Genomic DNA, 25,111 nt, shown 5'->3' with positions numbered 1-25,111 from the left:
ATACTCCACCCCTGAGCCACATCTACTTTATCCTGCAATTTTCAATTTCTGATCTTAAAAATTTTCATCTGCTATCTTTTTCTTATGCTTATGGGTATAATTATTTTTGTTGTTGATACGAGACAGGTTCTCTCTGTGGAATCCTGGCTGTCCTAGAGCTAGTTATGTATACCAGGATGAGTGGGAAATCACAGAAATTATCCTGCCTCTGCTTCCCAAGTGTTTAGATTAAAGGTGTGGACCACCAAACCTGGGTATAAGTTTAATTTTTTGACATATTTTAAAATAATTTATTGTGAAGACATTACATTATACTTTCCTTCATTTCTATATTGCAATAGCAATCCATTTTGGGTTTTAATTTTTAATTGTCTGAAAATATCATATCAGTAGGTATTGTGTTTTGATGGAATTTACCCTCCAACCATTCCCCTGCTCCCTCACCCTCACTTACTGGTTCATTCCTCACTGACCTGATTTTTTTAAGATTCCTTCTGTGACCTGCTAATTGTTGAAAATCCTTTGCCTTTCCTTACACACCTAACTTTCTTTTTTATTTTTATTTATTTTATTTTATTTATTTTATTTTACAATACTATTCAGCTCCACATAACAGCCACAGATTCCCTTGTTCTCCCCCTTCCTGCTCCCCTCCCCTTTCCCCCAGCCAATGCCCCATTCCCACCTCCTCCAGATCAAGGTCTCCCCGAGGACTGGCATCGACCTGATAGACTCAGTCCAGGCAGGTCCAGTCCCCTCCTCCCAGATTGAGCCAAGCATCCCTGTATAAGTCCCAGGTTTCAAACAGCTATCTCATGCAGTGAGCCCAGGACCTGGTACCACTGCCTAGATGCCTCCCAAACAGATCAAGCCAAACAACTGTCTCACCTATTCAGAGGGCCTGATCCAGTTGGGGGCCCCTCAGCCCTTGATTCATAGTTCATGTGTTTCCATTCGTTTGGCTATTTGTCCTTGTGCTTTATCCAACCTTGGTTTCAACAATTCTCGCTCATATAAACCCAACTCTTTCCCACTAATTAGACTCCCAGCGCTCCACCCGGGGCCTAGCCGTGGATGTCTGCATCGAGATTCCTCAATACTTGGATGGGGTTTCTGGCACAACTATTAGGATGATTGGCCATCCCATCACCAGAGTAGGTCAGTCCCGGCTGTCTCTTGGCCATTGCCAGCAGTCTTTTGTGGGGGTATCTTTGTGGATTTCTGTGGGCCTCTTTAGCACTTTGTTTCTTCCTTTTCTCATGTGGTCTTCATTTACCATGGTCACCTATTCCTTGTTCTCCCTCTCTGTTCTTGATCCAGCTGGGATCTCCCGTTCTCTTTCCCTCAACCCTCGCCATTCATTGCTCCCACTCATGTCCAGGCTGTTCATGTAGATCTCATCCATTTCTCTGTCATTGGGCAATCCTCGTGTCTTTCTTGGGGTCCTGTTTTCCACATAGCCTCCCTGGTGATATGAGTAGCAGTCCAGTCATCCTTGTTCCACATCTAGTATCCTCTTATGAGTAAGTACATACCATATTTGTCTTTCTGAGTCTGGGTTACCTCACTCAGGATGATTTTTTCTAGATCCATCCATTTTCCTGCAAACCTCATGATGTCATTGTTTTTCTCTGCTGAGTAGTATTCCATTGTGTATATGTACCTCATTTTATTTATCCATTCTTCACTTGAAGGGCATCTAGGTTGTTTCCAGGTTTTGGCTATTACAAACAATGCTGATATGAACATATCTGAGCAAGTGCCCTTGTGGTATGATTGAGCATTTCTTGGGTATATGCCCAAGAGTGGTATAGCTGGATCTTGGGGGAGATTGATTCCCAATTTTCTAAGAAAGCGCCATATTGACTTCCAAAGTGGTTGTACAAGCTTGCATTCCCACCAGCAGTGGTGGAGAGTTCCCCCAATTTCACATCCTCTCCAGCATAAAGTGTCCTCAGTGTCTTTGATCTTAGCCATTCTGACAGGCATACGGTGGTATCTCAGAGTTGTTTTGATTTGCATTTCCATGATGATTAGGGATGTTGAGCAATTCCTTAAATGTCTTTCAGCCATTTGAGTTTCCTCTGTTGAGAATTCTCTGTTTAGTTCTATGGCCCATTTCTTAATTGGACTGTTGGTCATTTTGATGTCTAATTTCCTGAGTTCCTTATATATTCTGGATATCATTCCTCTGTCAGATGTGGGGTTGGTGAAGATCTTTTCCCATTCTGTAGGCTGTCACTTTGCCTTGTTGACCATATCCTTTGCTCTACAAAAGCTTCTCAGTTTCAAGAGGTCCCATTGATTGATTGTTTCTCTCAGTGCCTGTGCTACTGGTGTTATATTTAGGAAGTGGTCTCCTATGCCAATGTGTTCAAGACTACTTCCTAATTTCTCTTCTAGCAGGTTCAGAGTAGCTGGATTTATGTTGAGGTCCTTGATCCACTTGGACTTAAGTTTTGTGCACGGTGACAGATATGGATCTATTTGCAGCCTTCTACACGTTGATATCCAGTTATGCCAGCACCATTTGTTGAAGATGCTTTCTTTTTTCCATTGTACACTTTTGGCTTCTTTGTCAAAAATTATATGTTCATAGGTGTGTGGGTTAATGTCAGGGTCTTCCATTCGATTCCATTGGTCCACATGTCGGTTTTTATGCCAATACCAAGCTGTTTTTATTACTCTAGCTCTATATTAGAGCTTGAAGTCAGGGATTGTGATGCCTCCATAGGTTGCTTTATTGTACAGGATTCTTTTGGCTATCCTGGGTTTTTTGCTTTTCCATATGAAGTTGAGTATTATTCTTTCCAGGTCTGTGAAGAATTGTGTTGGTATTTTGATGTGGATTACATTGAATCTGTAGATTGCTTTTGGTAAAATTGCCATTTTTACTATGCTGGTCCTGCCTATCGATGAGCATGGGAGATCCTTCCATTTTTTGACATCTTCTTCAATTTCTTTTTTCAGAGACTTAAAGTTCTTGTCATATAGGTCCTTCACTTGCCTGTTTAGTACACACCTAACTTTCTATTTTATTCCTCTCATGTAGCTCAATTTGTGCTTCCCATATTCTAGGGCATATCACCAGGGTCCATTAACGAAAATGACTCTCTCCCAGTGATGTCAGATGCAAATAGCTATGCATCTGTTGGTGGCATTTGGTGCCCATCTCCCATCCTCATACTGGATTTGTTCTTCATTGAGTTTACATTGGGCTTCTAGACTTGTAGATTTCATCAAAACCAAGGTGAGCTCAGATTTTCAACCCTGTTGCAGTGTTCAGGAAAGAGTTTATTTTTCATCCTCCTTTTCAGTAATGATCCCATGATAGGAATGTGCCACATGGAGAAAATTCTCTACATTAGCATCACTTCATGGGATGGGTCCAGGACACACACATGGAGAATGAGATTGAGGTCATTGAGTATTTTCCCCTTTTGTTCCTGAGCCCAAAGGACATCCTTAATTTCCTCTTTGTATCAATGCCAATATGAATAATTACCATCCTGTAAGTCTACTATGTATTCCTTTATTAAATCAGAAAAAGGCTCAGTTGGTAGAGTCCTTGTGTGACATTCTTAGATCCCCAGTACTGTATAAATATGATGCTGTGGCTCATGTCTTCTGACTTCATCATTCAGGAGGTAGAGCTAAGAGTACTGGGAGATTAAGGAAACTCTTATTATGCACTGAGTTTGGGGTTAGCCTGGGCTATGTCAGGCCCTATCACATAAAAGGGAAAGAAAAGTCCCCTAGAGTATATGGTGAACATGATCAAACACATTTTATGGGTGTAATTATCTTAAAAAACAATGAAAATATATTTACTATAAAGATCCCACACTCAGGATATGTCCCAAGTATTTCATTACATCCATTTGTAAGGGATATTCCTATCCTAGCACCTGAATCTTTTGCACCCCTGTGAGTTGTCATGTCTAGTGTGGCTCATGGATATAGCGTCTCTATCCTATTGATTTAATGGGCAGCTGCATTTCCTGACCTGAGAACAAGAGATGGGCCATGCCATTTGAACCAGTCAGGGTTTCCCTGAGTGCTGTGAGCTCATTCACACAAACCTCCCCACAGGCATCTTTGTCAGTGAGGAGGCATGCTGTCCTCTCCTGGTTGTGTAGCAGGATTTCCTGCAGAGCCTTTCAGCTGGCCTGTATTCTGTAGCACTGGGCTTTGCTCTGCCATTTGTGGTTGTTATCTTTTGTGTTGGATACCGTCTGTTTGAAGCATGTAAATCTTATCTGAGTTCTTCCTGAAAGGTTCAAACCTATATATGACTTGGCTGTAGTAGGTATCAGAAAACTGAGAAGTCCTGGGCCTGAGAATTGCTTTGGCATTTGTTTTCTCTGGGAAGCTTTAGATTAGAGGTTTTGGTATGGGGAAATTGGCTTGCTAAGGTGTAAATTGTATAACAACAGAAAAGCCTCATGTGAAGCAAACATCAGTCAGTTCACTAGAAGCTGGTTCTCCTGCCCTGGCAAAATCTAATATTTCTCCTGGTGTGACCCTGTTTCTTCCATGCCCTGTGAGAAACTGAACATCCACACTTGCATGATGAGATGAGCTCCATGTGGTGAACTTGCCTCAGATGACTGAAAGTCACACATGGCTTCTCATCTATCCTCTCTGACACAGATGGTCAGATGTAGAGTTCCAGCAGAGGCATCTTGTTTGCTGGTGGATATGCACTCCCTGGGATGTAGGGTCATGGTTCTTCTCCAACTTTGACCCAAGATCTCCATCTGTATCACTCCACATGGAGCACAATTACTGACCACATGAATAGATTGACTCTGTGAGTCCTTTAAACCTGTGTGTTCATCAGAGTGTGCCCAGCTGAGGACGGTTCCTGTTGCTTTTCACAAGCAGGTCATGGTGGAACACAGGAGAGTCTCTGTCTTGAATCCATCTCAATATTGGGCAGAATTTGAGTGGTTGGATCTTGAGTGCAGGCTCTGTGTTTGTTTGACTCTCTTTAATGTCACACTGTATCTAGTGTTTTGCTCTTTTGGGCAGTGAGTGATTTTCTATCCCTTTCCAAATATGTTCAGATCTTGGTTATTGACTTTTGATAAAATTATTCTTCAGTTCTCAGGAACACATTTCTCATTATTTAATCCCTGCTAATGAAGCACACACATCCACACCCTGTCACACGTGCACATGCACTCACACACACGAGTCTGAAGTTTTACCCTTTTAACCCAAACTTGGGAGTATGCTCATGTTGATCATGTCTATCAATACATCCACTTGCCAGGATGTGTTTCCTCCTTATATTTAGTTCAGGATTTTTCATCGATCACTAGACGGGAAGAAATTTTTGACCCAGCTTCAAGATGGAAAGAGCAGGGTCCTGTCTTCTCCTAAGGACACCATCAGGCTTGGCTGCAGTGACAGAGAAGGCTGTATAGAAAGCTGTATGGGAGAGAAGGGTGTTCAAATAGCTTCTTACATTTCTGTGGTGGTATTGTGTTCCCCCAAATATTTTACACCCTAATAAACTTATCTGGGGTGTAGCAAGAGTGTTCCTGCCTTGCCCACAGTCAGGACAAATCTTTGTCACCCGCCAGTCCCACAGCCGCTCAGCCCCAACCAAGTAATCATAGAGACTTATATTGCTTATAAACTGTATGGCCTTGGCAGGCTTCTTGCTAACTGTTCTTATAGCTTAAATTAATCCATTTCTATAAATCTATAGCTTGCCACGTGGCTCGTGGCTTACCGGCGTCTTCACATTCTGCTTGTCCTGGTGTCGGCTGGCAGTGACTCCTTCTGCCTTCCTGTTCTTTCTTTTCTCTTCTTAGTCCCGCCTATACTTCCTGCCTAGCCACTGGCCAATCAGTATTTTATTTATTAACTAATCAGAGCAACACGTTTGTCAAACAGAACACTGGGGTCAGAGACAGAATAGCCACTAGATACAAAGGCTAGAAAATGATGGCACTCACACCTTTAATTCTAACATTTCAGAGGTAGAAGTCCCTCTGGACTTCTGTGAGTTCATGGCCACATTGGAAACAGCCAGGCATGGTGACTCAGGCCTTTAATCTCAGAAAGTGATCCTTTAATCCCAGGAAGTGATGGTAGAAAGCAGAAAGGTATATAAGGTGTGAGGACCAGAAACTAGAAGCATTTGGTCCGGTTAAGCATTCAGCTGAGACCCATTCTGGGTGAGGACTCAGAGGCCTCCAGTCTGAGGAAACAGGACCAGCTAAGGATCCGGCTAGGTGAGGTAGCTGTGGCTTGTTCTGTCTCTCTGATCTTCCAACTTCACCCCAATACCTGATTCACAGGTTTGATTTTATTAATAAGAACTTTTAAGATTCATGCTACACATTTTCTCAGCTGAAATATCACCATGCCAGCCTCTGAGGACTTGTGTTTCTCTGTCTCTTAATACTTGTCCACTCCCATCACTGTGCTCTTCAACTTTCTCCCTCCAGGAATCTATCCTTACTATGCTTATCACCTTCTGGAATCCTCCAGCGGCTCCTGTGTCAAGTGTAGAGTTCTGACTATTCCTGCTGGACTCACCTTCTATGATAGAATGTCCAGCAGCTCACCGGGGCAGAGAAAACAATACAGCTCTGTGCATTATATTGTTTTTTCACCCCCGAGCTTCTCATGGAGCCCAGTAGAAGTCACACTGAGAGAACCCAGTCTAAGCTTTTGTCCAGAGAACACGGAATTGTCAGTTTCTCTATCTCTGCCCATCAGAGAGACACCAGACTGTCAGCCTCTCCAATAGTCTAGTGATGAATTCCTGGAGCCCTTCTGATGCAGTTACCATAGGGTCACCTTAGGCAAGAAATGTCCACTGTGGAGGAAGGGTGAGTTCTTTTTAATGGAAATAGAATTACATCACTTTCCCCCTCCATGCATCCCTACCCTCTAGCCCCTCCCAGGCACCCTTCCTCTAAAGTCTCACATGCCTCCCACTCTCAAGTGTATAACTTCTTTTTATTTGCCTATCATTATTATTTTATGTGTGTACATATGTGTGCACAAATATATAAATACATTCTGCTGAGTCAGTCTGTTTTTGTTGTTTGTGTGTATCATTTCAGATATACACAATTTCAGACACCCTCATCAAGAAAGCCTGTCTTTACAGTAAATTGAGGCTGTCATATAAAATCACAACTGGATACAAATAGAGAGACCCATGAATTGTGGGGAGTACAGCCACAAAAGATAATTCTACATCATAACTCCTGCATCTAGGTTCCAAGGAACATGACAGAAGAGGGTGCAGAAAGATTGTAAGAGTCAGAATACCAGGAATACTTCAGCAAAACAGATTCTTGTTCTTTCTTCCTTTCTTTCTTCCTTTCTTCCTTTCTTCCTTTCTTCCTTTCTTCCTTCCTTCCTTCCTTCCTTCCTTCCTTCCTTCCTTCCTTCCTTCCTTTCTTTCTTTCTTTCTTTCTTTCTTTCTTTCTTTCTTTCTTTCTTTCTTTCTTCTCACTCTCTTCCTCTTTCTTCTCTTTCACATTATATGTCTCTATAGGCTTCTCTAAGCTTCTATTTCCCTGTCTCTGTCTCTGTCTCTGTCTCTGTCTCTCTCTCTCTCTCTCTCTCTCTCTCTCTCTGTGTGTGTGTGTGTGTGTGTGTGTGTGTGTGTGTGTGTGTGTGTGTGTGTGTTAGATACAGCTTGTGTCCTGATCTGAACTTTCTGTGTGGGAAGAATAGGTTTGCTGGTGATAGATTGGGTCTCCTGATTGTGCACATCAGGAAAGGATTCTGTGACACTGGAGGAAGAAGAGCCTTTGGGATATTATCAGCATGGTGGAAGGTAGGGACCAGAGCAGAAGGATAAAGTGTACTGAGTAAAGGATGAAGTGTGGACAGAGTCCCAGAGTGCTACAAATGGTGGATGAATCAAGAGTATAGACAGATGTCTTGAGTCTTCACTGCACTTTGCCTGTGCTGATGTAATACAACAGCTCAGATTGGGACTGTGAGAATGGAAGGATGGATAAGCTGAACAAGGCTCTTCCGTCCTGAGACTGATTGCATCATTAACCATGGCCATCACAGATAGTGACGGAGCAGGTTTCCAAAGTTATGCAAGCCCTAGATGACTCTGGGGAAGCTGACTTCCCTCCTTGCCTGGCCTTGTGATTTCTAACTGGCAATTTTCATACCCTCCTGAATTCCTTATTTCTGGCACAGGAAGCCCTGCCTACTCCCTCTTCTTCTTCCACACTTCCTGACTCTGTTTCTTTTCCCTGTGTTACTTTACTATCTGGGCCACAGTTCCTGATATCACATTGCAGATAATGTCTCAATGCCCTCAGCACTAATGCTCAGGGGATCAAATAATCTAACTGCTCTCTAAGGTAGAAGAATATCATTTGCTGACTTTTGAACTGAAGATGGTATTAATCTATATCCACCCCTCTTTGGGTACAGTGAGGCAGTGCTCTGTCTTTCAGGGTTAGTGTGAGAATCAACTAGTTCAGTGGCATTGGAGGATCCATATATAGATTCTAATTTCTGAGCATATGAATCAGGGTGGGAGAGTGCAATGGTTAGTTTTTTCATCTTGAGGTAGACTAAAGTCACCTGTGAAATAGGGAACCTCACCTGAGGATGTGCTTTGATCAGATTACACTTTAGTCATGTCTGTTGGCCCTTCCTGATTAATGAGTCTAAGAGACATCAGAACCTGATGCTACCCTCTCAGAGGACAACACACGGAAGCAAAGTTTGAGACTCCTGACATGATCACTTGCATCTGATGACAGAATGTATTTTGCTGACTTAGGAATAGGAGGACAGTCTATAATTTCACAGATACTGGGCATCTTTGCTCTATCCAACCAGCCCTTTCTCTTCTGGTTCACTTTGAGGTTACTCATTCCTTCCCCGACAGCTTCATGTAGAAGTGTCTGAAGTATTAGGGAATATTGGTAGTGGTTGAAGATAGGAAAACCATTTCTTCCCTGAGGCAGAGACAATAGATTCTGCTCATGCTTCTATCAGCAACCTGTTCCCCTCACCACCTTGTATAACTTCCTGTAAACTAGTGTTGTGCACAGAGTAGAAAAGACCTTAGAGCGTCTAGGCTAGTTGGTGTCATGTAGTATGCCAGTTCCTTGTACGTCTCCCATTGACCTCCAATGTAGTAACTATCAGAGTATCAATTTCTAGATTCATTTTAGGCATCATGATTCTGGACCAGAACATATCTCCTCCCTCCATGGGCTTCCAAGATTCAGATGAAAGTCTGATAGGTCCAGGTAACATTTTCCATGAGGACAGAGTGAGGTGGTAAATTGATGGGGTGGACAAATGCAGTGTCCTAGGGCCTGCTTAGCTCCTAGTTCTGGTGGCTCATTTTTTTAAACTCAGACTTCTCAGGCAGAGGAAGGTGGATATCTGTAAGATTAAGAACAACCAGGTCTTCATAGTGAGTTCCAGGACAGCTAGGGCTCTGCAGAGTGACCTTGTCTTGAAAAAAAAAAAACCAATAATACAACAAAAACTAAACAAAAGGATCTGCGTATGTGGAGAGAAAAATTGAGTACAGGCTACCTAATTAACTGGACACTCAGGTCTAGAGAATGGAACTTGTAACCTAATCCATGCTGTAAAGACAGCATCACCTGATTGTAAATCAAGAAAAAGAAATTAGAAGAAACAAATTATAGGCTAAAACCTCCCATGAACACAGCTGCAAAATCTACAAAAATATCATTCCTGCAACCTGTAGAGACAGTCCTGAAGAGCAAGTAATCTGTGGCATCGTATTCATGAGACTTTGCTTAGTATTCTATAATGTTAAAAATGTGAAAATCATTTACTGAATGTGAGTTCTTTAGATGATATCCTGCTGTTAGCCATGAGTATGTATTATAAAATGAAAAGTACACCTCATGAAAAAGTAGAATTTATCCATTCTTGTAAATCCCATCCAACATTGTAAAGCATATGTTATTAATGATTGTAACAGTGTTAAAATTAAAAGCATATATAATGGAGGCAGTTTTTGATGAAGAGTTAGTATTTGTCAGTGTCCCAAAGCCATTTATCATGAACAGTCACAGGAAATTAGTCACAGAGACCCTCCAGAGTCAGACTAATTAATGTATCAAAGTACCAATGTCAGTATCATACTGAATTGTGAAAAAGTGTCCCACCTGCAGGGCTTCACTGGGTTCTCGAGCACCCTAAGGAGGGAATGTAGGGAGAGGAGATACAAAGGAAAGACACCAAGTCTGGATTCTGATCAAGGTGCAACTTTCTTTCTCTCCACGAAGGTTTATATAGCTCCACAGGGTGGGGGGGAGCAAGAAGCTGTCATCTGCATAAGGTGGCACAGGCTAACAGGATGTTTGTATAGGATGTTTACAGGGTGAGAGGGTCAAGGGCTCTGACTCAATGTCCTGTTGCTAGGCAACCTGACTGTAAGATGACCTAGTTCCCTGTCTTATTGGGGGTCTGTATTTTTCTACTAACTAGAGATTCTGTCCTTGTCCCTGACAAAAAAAAGTAGAAAATTTTCATTAAGTCTTGAAGTTAAGAGTCATCTCTCTTCACACATTTTCAGATTTGTACTTGAAGACTTACCTAATACATAAACAGAAGTATAGGATAGTAGAGAGGGAAATAAATTCCACTGTCATTGTGTGAACATAACATGAGTTTCTATGTAGAAATTATGAATCATCGTATGATAAGTCTTTCTAGCAAGGTGAATCTGGGATGACTGATCTGCAAGCCAATTGCTTTTTCATATATGAGAAATAGGCATTGGAAAATGAAATGAAAAACACAACAATTTCATTCTGGTCTCAACACCCTCACACCTGTCATGTGACTTTGCTGTTGTGAAAGTTTCTTTGATGGGGTAATTTATAGTGGTTAGCAATTGCTACAAATCAAAAATTTGTGTTAAGAAAACACTGTCAAAGTCCTGCCCAAACTGTCTTGCCAGCTAGTCTTATTCTACCAGTGTGGTATCATTGCCTTTTTATTTCAAGAGAAACTCCATGAAGAACATGTGTTGAAGTCTGAAAGGATGGAGGATCACAGAGTTTTGAGACATCATAGGCAGAGTGACTTTGAATTCTGAGCTCCAACTTTACTTGTCTTTTTTGTTATTGGGGTACATTTTCTATTTCTAGTTCAATAGAGAGATGCTTCTGCCACAGAGAATGTGACAATTTATTAAAATGGAAAATGACACATGGGGAGGGTGGGAAATGTACAGAAATGAGGACCAAAGCCAGGCAGATGGCACAGGATATTCCCACACTATATAGATCAATAAAGGTGATGGTTCATTCAGCAAACACCCACAGTAGGTTGAGGGATATAAACTCATTTGCTGAGGAAGGATCTCATCACACCCAAGGATATTTCTGCACCTAAATCACATTTGCTCCCTGGACATAATCTCTCTAGTTCCTTAGTTTAAGAACTGGATTTTCTTACAGAATTCTTGGGATCATCACATTTATTTCCTAGACTCTGGAACCTTGAGAGATGTACTTCATTCTTCTCTGATTACTTCTCAGCTGCACGTTGGGCCTGCTTCTGGCTGACCCAATCCTTAATGACCAGAATACCAAGGACTGTGAGGATCATGACAGCAAATCCCATCCTGATGAGATTCTCCACTGTGTGATCCTGGATCTCTGAGGCTGGGGTTGTGGACAAAGAAGTTACAGAGGTTACTGATGATCAAAATTTCCTTAAGATAACTATATGTTCCCAAGATAACTAAATGTCCACCCAGGTTCCCTGCCTTACTGTGACAAAACCTGGAGCCTCTGTTTCCAGTGTTATGACTTTAAATTCTCTTTGTTCAACTGTGTTGGGTTTAGGCATGTTCGGGGATGGACTGAAAATCTCAACTGATTCTTAGAACAGAAAAAGAGAAATAGGATGTGTGCATGCTTAAGAGATGTGGGTGTGAACTGGAGACATGGTTCAGAGGTTAAGAGCACTTACTGCTCTTCTAGAGGTCCTGAGTTCAATTCCCAGTAACCTCATGGTGGCTCACAAACATCCGTAATGAGAACTGGTGCCCTCTTCTGGCCTGCAGTCATATATATGGCATACATAATAAATAATAAATCTAAAAAATAAATAAAGATATCTGGGTGTTTCTTCTGAATTCTACTTTCTCATTATTGTAAATACCAATAATTCTTATCCTAAAAGTTCACTAAGTCTCAGATGAATCTTTTCACTGTTATGGCTGTGTTGCCTCTCTTATTCTTTTTAAAAATACATTAATTAATTAATTTGTTTGTTTATGTTACATCCCATCTGCTGTTCCCACCACTCTTCCCAGTCTCCTCCCCAATCCCTCTGTTCTCACCCTTGAATCCACTCCTCCCTATCTGTTTAGGAAAGGGTAGGTCTCCCATGAGTATCAACAACACATGATGTATAGTCAAGGTAAGACTGAGCACTTCCCCTTGTATTAAGGTGGGGTAAAGTGACCAAGTATGAGGAGTAGGGTCCCCAAAGCCAGTAGAAGATTCAGAGACATTCTCTGTTCCCACTAGGAGTTCTTATTAGATTCTTCAGGACCACTGTGAAAACCCCTGAAGAAAAGAGTAAATTCAGAGTAGAAAAAATTGACAAGACATTCCAGGCACTGAGCCTTGAGTCATGACACTGAGCAGCCACAGGGCCATTCTGAATGTGGTATCTCTGTTTAGTTCAGAAGAGGTTATGTGGACAACATTCTCAGTTTGGGATGATTTCCTAAATAATTTTTTTCTGAGTGTTTGTTCTCTTGTCCCACGTAGACCTCCCATCTCTCCTGTGATCTGAGACTTTCCCTGATCTATTCTGAGTACCCAGGGACCACCCAGGGCTGGTCAAGGAGAAAAGAACTTACAGTCTCTCATAAATGAGATATGGCTTATGCTAAGACTGAGAACCAGTCTTGTTCATAAACTTTCCCAGTTGTTACTCCCTACATCAGACCAAGAAACTTCTCTATGTCCAGTTCAGGTAGGGGCACAACATTCCGAGGTAGATTGTCCTACATCTCTTTCCTTTCATATATCATGTGGGAAATGCAGGATCAAGGTGTGGGGCAATGTCATGCAGAGTGTTCTGCAGTCCTGGCTCTCAAAATAAGATGTGAAGTGTGTGTGTGTGTGTGTGTGTGTGTGTGTGTGTGTGTGTGATGAAGAAGGAAAGAGTATATTATTGCACATCTAACCCACACTAAGTATAGATTCCCAGGACTGACATATCTAACCCTTACTTTTGTCCTCTTTACAAATAATAGTTATTGAGACAAACAGAACAGCTATAGTGTGAGTAGATAGAGGTTCCGCTCTTCCATCACTTTTGGAGACTCAAGAATCAGTGGTGGATTGATGAGCACACCAAGGGCAGGCAGAAGACATTCTTAGCTGTCTCTCTTCAAAAGTACAGTCTCCTATGAACCCATACAGTCTCAGTTCCTCAATTTAACCCTGAAGAGAAATGTTGCAGACTCCACAAAGCAATAGGTTTTGACTGAGAATGCTGGATTTTATTTTGCTTAATGTGATCATTGTTATGTTCAGGTTCTTATGACAACTTCTATTTGGTAGTATTGAGCTATGGATGTGGATCTGTTTTGAACAGAAGGAAAATATAGCAGGATTTGTACTTATTCCACAAAGGATACCTCCTCCCATAGATACACTGTGGGTCCTGACACACTGAGAGCAAGGGTCTGAGAATACTGGTAAGTGGAGGGTGATGAGCAAAGGTTGTCACTGGATTGGTTTTCTGCCTAGTATCTTATATCTGTCTGTGGCCTCCCCAAGATGCTCTTTTAGACTATCTCAAACGTTTCTGAGTTCCATGAGCAGGGACTATTATGAGCATTCCTAGAAATATCCATGTTGGCCTCCACCATCATGAGGGTGAATATCCTTCTGGATGACCCTCTGCAGCATTTGGAACTCACTCCTAGGCAATAATTGTAAATGTATAATGCTGATATGCCCTTTATCTCAGAAAGGTCTGAATCCCCTCACCTTAGACCATGAGCTCCATATGGTCACTGGCACCTGACAACAGGAACAGAGATGAGTTGATTTATTCATCGCACCTGCAGGTGCCCCTGATAGTGTAGGTCACAGAAGTCTTGGAGAATACTAGAACCAACCCCATGATCTAGAGGGAGGGGTCCTGAATGCCCTGGCATGGCCCTGTGCCTCACCCTTGCACATGTCACTACAGCTGTGGGACAGACCCACTGCAGAATCAGGTGCTAGAGGATTCTTTGTTCAAGAGAAGCCAAGGCCAGAACTGAAAGAAACTTAATGGTGTGGGCCTCAAACTTCCATTTATAAACAGAGGAGCAGTTTTCTGAAAACAGAAGGATTTGTCCAGTTCTGCATCTTTAGAAGCAACTGCATTAAGGGTATAACTAGCTACTGTCCATCAGGGCCCCACATTACAATAGGGTATTTACATAGCCTCCTTGGGTCTGACTCCATGCAGCTGAGATGTTTGCTCTCAGTTCCTTTAGTGGCAGGATGGGGAGGTGAGTGTCTGGGTTTCGTGTTCTTCATGTCATCCATCTGGCCCATCCTCCAGGCTGAGCCTAAATATCTCTGGATGCTACCTTCTGTAGCACAAACTAATCCCTGGGTTTCCGAATTCTCCATTGGGATCTCTGTTCACTCCCACATGCATAAGCCAAAGTGACAGAGAAATGAGAACTTTTCTGGCTAACAGCCAGAGGCTCCATGAGTATGCAGCATACTCCCTGCACTGAAGTGCCTGATACTCACCATCTGTTGGCATGGGCCTTGAGGGTGACAGGCTGGATACTCCAATGGATCCTAGGGAAAAAAAAAACAAGAGAAGGGTAGGAGGTAAAAATCCAGGGAACTGCCTCTGCTAACTTTTCAATACCTACCATGAAACTTCCGCATGATCTTCATGATGTCTACCCCAAACATAGATTTCAATAAAACGTGGAGTGGACATTACTTGAGAGACCGCTGCTAGCATCCACTTCTCTGTCAGGGAAAGTGCCTTCTGACTAATCTTCCTATTGTCCCCTTACTCCCACCCAAGTCAAGGGGTCTCTTAGGGTTTGAATTGTAAGTCATCCTGAGAGTTCAGGGTCACCTCACCTGAGACAGTGAGCTTCACGGGGGCACTGCCATGTGACAAGAGGTAGGGAGATGAGTCCTGAGATCCATAGCATCTGTAGGTGCCTGAGATTTCAGAAGTCACAGCACTCATGGAGAATTCTGCCTGGAAATCCCAGACATGGAACTTTGATTTTAGTCGCTGGGGTTGTTGGGCTGCTCCCTCCTTGGACAGAATGAAAGTGTCCACCTGGTCTGTTGACTGACACAGCAGGGTCACGTTGTCTCCAGAGTGTACTGTGGAGTTAGGCTTCACTGAGAGGGAAGGACTGAAGGGACGCTGTCCTAAAGAGAAGAGGGATGGTGAGAGCCTGCCTCTCTTGTTCTGATGACACTTTACCTGGATCTGCCATGAGAACCTGGGTTTCTCTTGTCTCTCCCTGAACTCCTGTCCCGCTCCCCTTCTCTGCATCTGTTCCCGAATAATAATATCCTTGTCCTTCATCCCAGCTATTACCTCCTTACCTCCACCATGCAGAAATTAGGTATCCAAGGGAAACTTTTTAGTTTCTCACCGGTGATCAGGATGTTCAAGGGGTCACTGGAGGCTGACCACGCAGAGGAGAGGTTGTGTGCACCATAGCATCTGTATTGGCCTGCGGTAGATCTGCTCACAGGGCCCAGTGTGAAGTTGGCCAAGGAGAGGCCACTCTGGGTCCATTGGCCATCATGCTGGGTGAAGTCAGCTCCCCCTAACTTGTACAGGGCAAATCTGTCATAGTTGATGTCAGAGCAACACTGCAGGGTGAGGCTCTTCCCAGGGTCCAGGATCTGGCCTTGGTGAGTCAGCAAGGACGGCTTCTTGGACAGGCCTAGAGGGAAGGTGTCAGGCTAGTGATTGAGGAGTTGGTTTTTATCAAACACTGATCCCCTTCCTTCCTGCCCTGCACACGTCACTGCTTCTCCCCAGAGTGGGGCTCTGGCTCAGCCACCAGGCTCTTCCTCTCCCACTCTCAACCCACAACTACCCAGGGGGACATGTCCATGGCAAAGGGCTTAGGGTGTTAAAAAAATTGGTCAGTGGTGGGGCTAACTGACCTGAGATGTGTATTTCCAGGAGCTCACTGGGCACTGACCACCAGTGTGGAGTTTGGTTGTAGTAACCATAACATCTGAATGTCCCTCTGTGGTCTGGTGTTACATGATCTATAGAAAACAAGGCTTGGTACTGCCTAATATGGTGTATATACTGTGAGTTCAGAGAGCTGAGGAACTTCTGGTCATCCTTGGTGAGAATGAACTTCTCATATCCCTGCCATGAGACACACTGGAGGGTCATGTTCTCTCCTAAAGTCACCACAGGGCTGGGCAGGGCTGTCAGGCTGGGGTTATTGTAGTAGTAGATTCCTAGGAGAGAAGGAGGCAGACTGTTTCATGGACTCACACAGCCACAGTGTTCTCCAGGACTAGGCTGTGGGACGTCAATATTCTTGAGAGCAGAGCCTGGGGCTGAGACCCTGACTGTCCCCTCACCTGTCACCACAATCTCCAGGGTGTCACTGGGCTCTGACCAGCCAGCTGAACTGTAACAGTAACAGCGATATTGTCCCCCATGTTCCTGTGTCACAGAAGGGATGGAGAACTTAGCCTTGTTCTCAGGCTTCTCTGGGGACCGTGTGCCCCAGGGTTTTTGGCTTCCCTCTTTATGTAGAACACATATTTCTGCATCCAGGGTCCCCTGACACCAGATGGTCACTGCACTCCCAGAAGAGACCATAGAGCTTGGCTCAGCCTTGATGGTGGGTTTGTGGAGGGTCCCTGCAAGGAAGTAGGAGAGAAGGAGTTGGGTATGTTTGGCAGTGGCACAGAGAAAATCTCACTGTGGATGGCACTGTTATTATCTTTTCAATTTATTCTTATGTTATATAATACATCCTGACGACAGCCTCCTTGCCACCCCTGCCCTCGAGATCCAGTGCTCCTTTGTGTCCTTTCAGATTAGAGAAGGCATCCCAATAATATTAACAAAATATTAACAGAACAAGGCATAACAACATGCAACAAGACTAGGCACACACCCTCATATTAAGGTTTACAAGGCAACCCAGTAGGAGGAAAAAGATTCCACATGCAGGCAAAAGTATCAGAGACATCTCCATTCCTATTGTTATGAGTCTAACAAAAACCCCAAACTAGTCAGGCCATGCTAGTGCATGCCTTTGATCCCAGCACTCAGGAGACAGATGCAGAGAGATCTCTGTGAGTTCAAGGGCAGCCTGGTCTACAGAGTGAGGTCCAGGATATACAGGGCTACACAGTGAAACTCTAAAAATAGAGAGAAAATAAAAAAGAACCCAAGGTAAACCACCACAGCATGTGTGCATGCTAGGTCAGACCTAGGGCAGACCCATGCAGGCTCCATGGTTGCTGCTTCAGTCTCAGTGAGCCCTCATGATCCCTGCATAGTTGATTGTGTGGGCCATGTTCTCCTGATGTCCCGAGTGCTCTGGCTCCTGCAACCCTTCCCCCTCTCTTCTGTGGGGTTCCCCGAGCTGTTGTGGATGGTACATGAGCCGATCCAGAGTAACAGAAGAGCCCATAAGGATTCATCTCTGTCCTGGACCTCCTGGGCTTTGCTGTCACTCTCTGCCTTGGACTCTGTATCTTGTGTCCCACTCTCTACCATGCACTGGGTCATGGGCTTATGAGCCCTGGCTTCTCACACACACACCACACACCAAGGCCTCCCTGGCATCTGTATCTTTTCAGCATCATTCTAGGGAAAGGCTGGGGTTCCTCACCTGAGACCAGGAGCTCCAGAGGGTCACTAGGTTCTGACCACACCTGTGGTCTGTTCCTGTTGAAGCTGTAGCATCTGAATGTCCACCTTTGTCTGGAGGTCACAGGGCCCACAGAGAACAGAGCCTGGAACTCTCTAGTAGAGTCGTTATACTGTGCGTCCAGTGTCCAGGAGAGCTTCTGTGGTCCTTCCTTCATCAGAACAAACCTGTGATATGCCTGCCCTGAAACACACTGGAGGGTGACATTCCCTCCTTCAGTCACCACAGGGCTGGGCTGGGCTGACAGGCTGGGTTTACTGTGTGCTCCTAGGAGAGAAACAGGAATCAGTTAAATGTATCAGGCCTCCTTATCCTCTAGGGCTGTGAGGTGGGGAGGGCACCCTTAAGAGCAGACTCGCTTCTTGACAGTGAAGTCTGAGGCTGGGGACCTTGTGCATTCTCTCACCTGTCACCACCAACTCCCGGGCGTCACTGTACTCTGACCATCCATCATGAGTCTGATATTGACATTGATATCGTCCTGCTTGGTGATGGGCTATTTTTGAGATTGAGAATTCAGCCTTGTTCTTGGGATTCTGTGGATGCTCTGTTTGCCATTGTTGTCCTTTATAGAGTCTGTATGTTCTGGCTCCTGTGGTCCCCTCACACAAGAAGGTCACTGTAGTCTGCTTGTAGACCACAGAGTCTGGCTGTACTGTGAGGACAGGCTTAGGGAGGGCCCCTACAAGGAAAAAAGCAGCTAGGACCCAGGGCACCCAGCCTCAGATTACAACTGCCAACCTGAACCCTCCAGCCATCCCCAGGGGCAGCACACATGTGTTGTTCTCCATCCTCACTGCCAGGCATGGCTGCAGGAATGGTGAGAAGTGAAGGTCAGGACATCTGCAGACACCCACTCACCTGCCAGCACTGAGGTCCCCAGGCCCAGAGTCAGTCCTGGAAGAGAGTTCCCTGTGAGAGGTTTGTCCCAGAAGCTGAGCAGGTCCTCCCCTCTGCAGAACCCCGTGAGACCCTGGGGTTTCCTGATGGACAGTGCTGGGCTGTGGGGCAGCATCAGCCCTAGACCACAGTATCCCCTCCCCCTGTGCACATCTCACCCAGACAGAGCAGGGCTGTGAAGGTGAAGGTCATGGCATCTCCTCCTGGACGCTGCAGCTGTGCTCATGTATAGAGCCACAGAGACTGTCTGGAGGGACAGGAGACACAGGGTGTGGTCTCTGGAGGCAGGACACTCCCTTTGACATGGTTATACTTCAGCAGTCCCACAGGAAGGGGATCTTCCTTCCTCAGGCCCAGGGTGTGACTTCCCCAAGCCTGTGGCTAGTTCAGGTAGTAGACTTTAGTCAGTTTTTTCATCGATGACATTTCCATATTCTCATCAGTGTCTGTCTCATCTGTCCTAATCTTTGTCAGTTCCACCTGGATGGAACTGTATAAATATTACACATAAAAACACATGTATGGCTATTACACACATGAAACACAAATTTAGATGCAGGCTTTCTTTATTTAATTTTTTAAATGTGAAATACTTTTTGTATTTGAAATGTTCAAAGGATTGTGTGAAGGGTCTTGCTGTGTCTATTTGCATGGAATAAAATTAATAATCTTCTTCCTCATAGTCTCAAGCACTGGGTTACAAATGTGCACCACTATTTCTGGTTGTTTGTTCTTTTTTGCTGTGTGTACTTTCCATTACAACTTTAAATTACACTTGTTTATTTACACATATTTCTTTAAATTACACTTATTTAATAATAATAATAATAATAATAATAATAATAATAATAAATTACACTTACTTTTTCCTTCATGTGTGTATCACATGTGTGTCACAACACATACATGGAGGTCAGAGGACACCTACAGAAGGCATGGTTCTCTTTGCATAATGTGGATCAGAGTCAGGGCTGAAGTTGCCAGCAGCACTCATATGCTGGTCCATGTCACTAGCCCAATCTTAGCATCATCACTTTCCTTAGTCCTTCTCCTGCAGGGAAAAAAATATTCATTGTGTCCCAGGAGTCCTGGGCCAAACATGGTCCCAGCACTATTTGACTTTCTTGGGGCACAGGTTGTGTGTGTGGCCACCCTTGTATTTGAGGCATGTGACTATACAGAGGTGCAGATGTGTGCTGAATTCCTGGCCACTCCCCCAACTATATGACTGAATCGGCCCAGTTCAGTTCCTAAGCAAGGGGCTTTATGTCCTATGTAATCCAGCATGCAGCGTGATCACATGCATGGTGTAGCTCCATAAGCCCATATGGGCATGTACAGGGGAATCCATAAGAAGCAGGACACAGACTCCCTCTCCCGACCTCCCCATGTCTTCCACAGGCCTGGTCACACTCTCTTCTGTCCCTCTCTTCTCCTAATAAAACTTTGATAGTGGGTTTTCTTGTGCCTCGTGGCCTTTCTCACTCGGTAACAGTGCTGCTTAATAAATAACATTATGCTGCCACATTAAAACCAACCATGTGGGCAGCAATACATGGCTTTGTCACAGTGGTGTCTCTGGCAAAATTGGCAAAGGGATGGCTCTATGAGGCTACCACACAGGCACAGCACCAGGTGAAGAGTGGGACACTTTCTGGACCTTGATGTTGGCCAGGGTGAAGCTGTGTTCTATCTGCCGGCAGCTAACACCAGCTGCTGCTGGCCAGGTGGGATCGCTTCCTTGTCTTAGACGTCAGCATTGACATTCTCTATGATGTCACCGGGCTAACCCTTGAGGGCTTTGCCAAATATCAGCATACTTGTGTCTGTTTGGCAACCTAGTTGGAGAAAAAGAGAGCTCAGTAAAAATACCTATTTCCCTTTCCTTTTGGTGCCAGGGACTGATGGCAGGGCCTCCAGTATTCTAAGAACATGCTTGAACCCTGAGCTACACTTACTTACCTTATCCTGTAATTGTAAATTTCTGATCTTACTTTAATTTTTTCACTTGCTATCATTTTCTTATGGTTATGCATTTAATTATTTTTGTTGTTGTTGATTTGAGACAGGCTCTCTCAGTGGATCCCTGGCTGTCCTTAGCGCTGGTTCTGTAGGCCAGGCTGGGCTGGAACTCACAGAAATCCCCCAGCCTCTGCTTCCAAGTGTTTGGATTAAAGTTGTGGGTCACCAGACCAGGCCAAGGTCTTATTATCTTAATTGTTTGGAAGGGTCATATCACTATCTATTATGTTTTGGTAGAATCCACCCTCCCTTGCTGGTTCTCTTTTCATTGACCTTGATTTCTTTTTGATTCTTTCTGTGACCTTCTAGTTGTAGAAAATCTGCTGCCTTTCCTTACACACCTAACCTTCTGTTCTCTTCCTCCCATGCAGCTCAATTTCTGCTTCCTACAGTCTTGATCATATATCCGGGGCCACACCATTAAAGAAAACTGACTCTCTCACTCCCAGTAGGTTTCAGATGCCAATAGCTTTTCATCTCCGGGTGAGACTCTGTGCCCATCTCCCATCCCTGTACTGGATTTGTTCGGCATTGAGTTTACATGGCGCTTGTAGATGTCATCTCAACCACTGTAGCTGAGGTGTTCAACTGTTCTGCAGTGTCTAGAAAGAGTTTATTGTCATCATCCATTGTGTCTGGGTCTTAAAATTTTTCAACTTCCTCTTCAGTGATGACCCCATGCTAGGAATGTGTCACCTGGGGAAAATTCTCTAAGTTAGCATCACTTCAAAGCATGAGTTCAGGGCACACACATGTCCTGTTTGCCACATGGAGAATGAGATAGAGGTCACTGAGTGTTTCCTCCTGTTGTTGTTAATTTCTTCTTTGTATCAATGTCATTATGAATATTTACCATCTTGTAAGTCTGTGTATGTCCTTTACTACACCAGAAAATGCTCAGTTGGTAGAGTACTTGTATGACATTCTTAGATGTCTTGGTTTAATCCCGAGTACTCCATAAATCTGATGTTGTGGCTCAAGTCTTTGACTTCATCATTCAGGAGGCCAAGCTAAGAGTATTGGGAGTTTAAGGAAATTCTTACTATGCAATGAGTTTGGGGTCAGCCTGGGCTATATCAAAGGAAAGAAAAAGATCCCTAGAGTATGTGGTGAACAGGATTAAGCACATTTTATGCATGTGATTATCTTCAAAGAGAAAATGAAAATATATTTACTATAAAGCTCCCACACTGGGAATATGTCCCACATATTTCTTTACATATATTTCTAAGGGGATATTCCTATCCCAGCCCTTTTCTCTTTTGCACCCCTGCAAATTGTCATGTCCAGCATGTCACATGGCTATCTTATTGATTTCTTTTTTAAAATTTATTCACTTATTCATTTATTTTCAGAATTATTTTGACCTTGGGCATATATGAGTTCATATATAAATATTGCCTATATTTTCAGTTATGACCATCTTTCATTTTCATTCTCAAATTTATTAAGAATTTTTTAAATTCATTTTACATACCAACCACAGATCCCCCTCTCATTCTTTCTTCCACTTCCCCCAGCTTTCCCCACGACCAAACCCCTATCCTCTCCTCCAAAATGGTAAGGCTTCCAATGGGGAGTCACCAAAGCCTGGTACATTCAGTTGCAGCTGGTCCAAACCCCTCCACCTGCATCAAGGCTGTGCAAGGTGTCCCACCATAGGTAATGGGTCCCAGAAAGTCAGCTCATTTACCAGGGATAGATCCTGATCCTACTGCCAGGGGCCCTGATAAATACCAAGCTACACAACTGTATCGCTCATTCAGAGGGCCTAGTCCAATTCCATGCAGGCCTCATAAGTGCTGGTCTAAAGTTTATGAGTTCATACTAGCTTGGTTTGGTTGTCTCTGTAGGTTTCATCATCATGATCTTGATTTCATGGACAGCTGGTTTTTTTTTCAGTCCTGAGAGAAAGTGATTGGGCATTCACTGTTTAAAGCATGTAAATCTTATCTGAGTTCTTCTTGAAAGGTTCACACCTATGCAAAACTTGGTTGTAGGAGGACTCAGAAAACTGAGAGGACTTGTGACTTTGCATTTGTCTCATTTTGGACCCTTCAGATAAGAGGTTTTTGTATAGGGCTAAGGTGTAAATTTTATAAAAATTAAAAAAAAACCTTTTACCAAACAAAACTCAGTCAGTTCACCAGAAACCAGCTCCCCTGCCTCTGCATAAGCCAAAGTTCTTCCTGGAGTGACCCTGTTTCCTCCATGGACCTGTGTGTAAAGAAACACCAACACTTGACATGGTACAATGAGCTCCATGTGATGAACTTGCCTCAGATGACTGATAGCCACACATGGCATCTCATCAGTCCTTTCTGACACAGAAGGGATAGATGTAGGGTTCAATCACAGGCATCATGTTTGCTGGTGGTTATGAACTGCCCAGCATGTAGGATCAAGATTCTTCTCCAACTTTGCCCTGTGGCCTCCATCCACAGCACTTCACATGCAGCACAGTTACTGACCACATAGCCAGTTAGACTATGCTGGGTGAGTCCTTTAAACCTGTGTGTCCATCAGAGTGTGCCCAGCTGAGGTCAGTTCCTGTGGCTTTTCACAAACAGCTTTTGATGGAATGTACAGGAGTCTCTGGCTTGAATCCACTTCAATACTGGGCAGAATCTAAGTGACTGGATCTTGAGTGTAATCTGTGTTTGTGTGACTCATGGTGCAGCCACACTGTATCTATGTTTTGCTTTTTGAGGCAGTGAGTGATTGTCTATCCTTTTGTAAATAGGTTCTGTAGTTGGAAGTGTTTTTGTGTCCCGACCAGCTGGCAGTTGAAACAAATCTCTCACTTGCATCCCCTAAATAAATATACAGAGTCAAGCTTATATTAATTATAACTGCTTGTCTATTAGCTCAGGCTTATTACTGAATAGCTCTTACACTTAAATTAACCTATAATACTTATCTATGTTTAGCCACAAGGCTTGGTACCTTTTCTTAATTCTGCCTTGTCATCTTGCTTCCTCTGTGTCTGGCTAGTAACCCTTGACTCAGCCCTTCCTCTTCCCGGCATTCTCTTTGTCTGCTTATCCTGCCTATACTTCCTGCCTGGCTACTGGCCAATCAGCGTTTTATTTATTAACCAATCAGAGCAACACATATTCACATCATACAGAAAGATATCCCACAGCATATTCCTTTTTTCTGTCTAACCCAAAAGGAAGGTTTTAATTTTTTGTTTTTGTTTTTCGAGACAGGGTTTCTCTGTGTAGCTTTGTGCCTTTCCTGGAACTCACTTGGTAGCCCAGGCTGGCCTTGAACTCACAGAGATCCACCTGCCTCTGCCTCCTGAGTGCTGGGATTAAAGGCGTGCGCCGCAGCCACTGCCCGGCTTAACTTTATTTTTAAAAAAAGATTTATTTACTTGTTATGTATACAGTGTTGTTTGCATGTATCCCTTCAGGCCAGATGAGGGAGCCAGATCTCATTACAGATGGTTGGGAGCCCCCATATGAGTGCTGGGAATTGAACTCAGGACCTCTGGAAGAACAGCCAGTGTTCTTAACCTCTGAGCCACCTCTACAGCCTGGTTTTAACTTTAACATAGTAAAATTACATATAATAGAACAGTTCTCAAGCAAGAATTATAGTTCCAGTTCTCTGTATTAGTTCTCCATCAGGCTTAGGAGTTCTCAGTTGCTAGCGTTGGTGATGCTGGACCTCCATTGCATGGCATAGAGGACAAGCCTGCACAGGGGCATTTAGTCTATTTGTATTTTGCAAAATTAAAGAAAGTATTCTATCATCTATCTTATATTTGTGAGTCTAAAGTTTCATATCTAATTTATCTTCTATCATAAACAAGAAAAATTATAACTATTTAGTCTTCAACTACATCAAAGACCTCAGAAGGATATAAGTAAACAGGAAGTGCATTGTAAGCAACTTTCAAAAATCTTTTGAATGACAACGACAGCTGCCTTCCTAGACAGTCATCCAAATTTCCTCTGTAACGTTGGGGCATCCATCTTCAGCCAATAGGTCTAGAGATTTTTAGTTGCTTCTCTGTGTGTCCTGTAGAATATCTGACAGTCTCTTCTGTGAAGCAGAAACCTGAAGAGCCACCTCGTCTTGCAAAGTTCAGCAGTCATCTTTTTATGGGCCCCACATATCCATTTTATAAAACATACTATCAGCAGTCCAGGCTCATGAGTTTTAGGCCTCCTGAAGACCTCTCCACCATTGCAACAAACTGAATCAGACCGAATCAGGAAAAGCCCAAGTTTAATGGGTGAATCGTTCCCA

General features: G+C 43.6%; 1 protein-coding gene across 2 annotated transcripts in view; it reads right to left on the bottom strand.

The window, feature by feature from the left end:
* Window positions 1–11,126: 11,126 nt before the first annotated feature.
* LOC121820863 (paired immunoglobulin-like receptor B) overlaps window positions 11,127–25,111 on the bottom strand; it is a 30,716-nt gene continuing 16,731 nt past the window's right edge. Inside the window, exons 1-10 of one of the 2 annotated variants that reach the window (XM_076568665.1) lie at window positions 18,988–19,063; window positions 18,791–18,826; window positions 18,336–18,611; window positions 17,891–18,196; window positions 16,623–16,907; window positions 16,188–16,496; window positions 15,665–15,961; window positions 15,132–15,434; window positions 14,784–14,834; window positions 11,127–11,669 (exon numbers count right to left, since the gene is read on the bottom strand). In XM_076568665.1, coding sequence (XP_076424780.1) covers window positions 11,533–11,669; window positions 14,784–14,834; window positions 15,132–15,434; window positions 15,665–15,961; window positions 16,188–16,496; window positions 16,623–16,907; window positions 17,891–18,196; window positions 18,336–18,611; window positions 18,791–18,826; window positions 18,988–19,021 — 2,034 coding nt within the window. In that variant the 5' untranslated portion in view covers window positions 19,022–19,063 and the 3' untranslated portion in view covers window positions 11,127–11,532. Of the gene's footprint in view, window positions 11,670–14,783; window positions 14,835–15,131; window positions 15,435–15,664; window positions 15,962–16,187; window positions 16,497–16,622; window positions 16,908–17,890; window positions 18,197–18,335; window positions 18,612–18,790 lie in introns of those variants that run through there. The other variant, XM_076568661.1, reaches the window with a different exon arrangement.

This window comes from Peromyscus maniculatus, chromosome 1, assembly GCF_049852395.1.
Source record: "Peromyscus maniculatus bairdii isolate BWxNUB_F1_BW_parent chromosome 1, HU_Pman_BW_mat_3.1, whole genome shotgun sequence".
In the NCBI taxonomy this organism is placed as follows: domain Eukaryota; kingdom Metazoa; phylum Chordata; class Mammalia; order Rodentia; family Cricetidae; genus Peromyscus; species Peromyscus maniculatus.
Note: the sequence above shows the minus strand (reverse complement) of the source record. Positions and strands in the feature narration are given on the sequence as shown.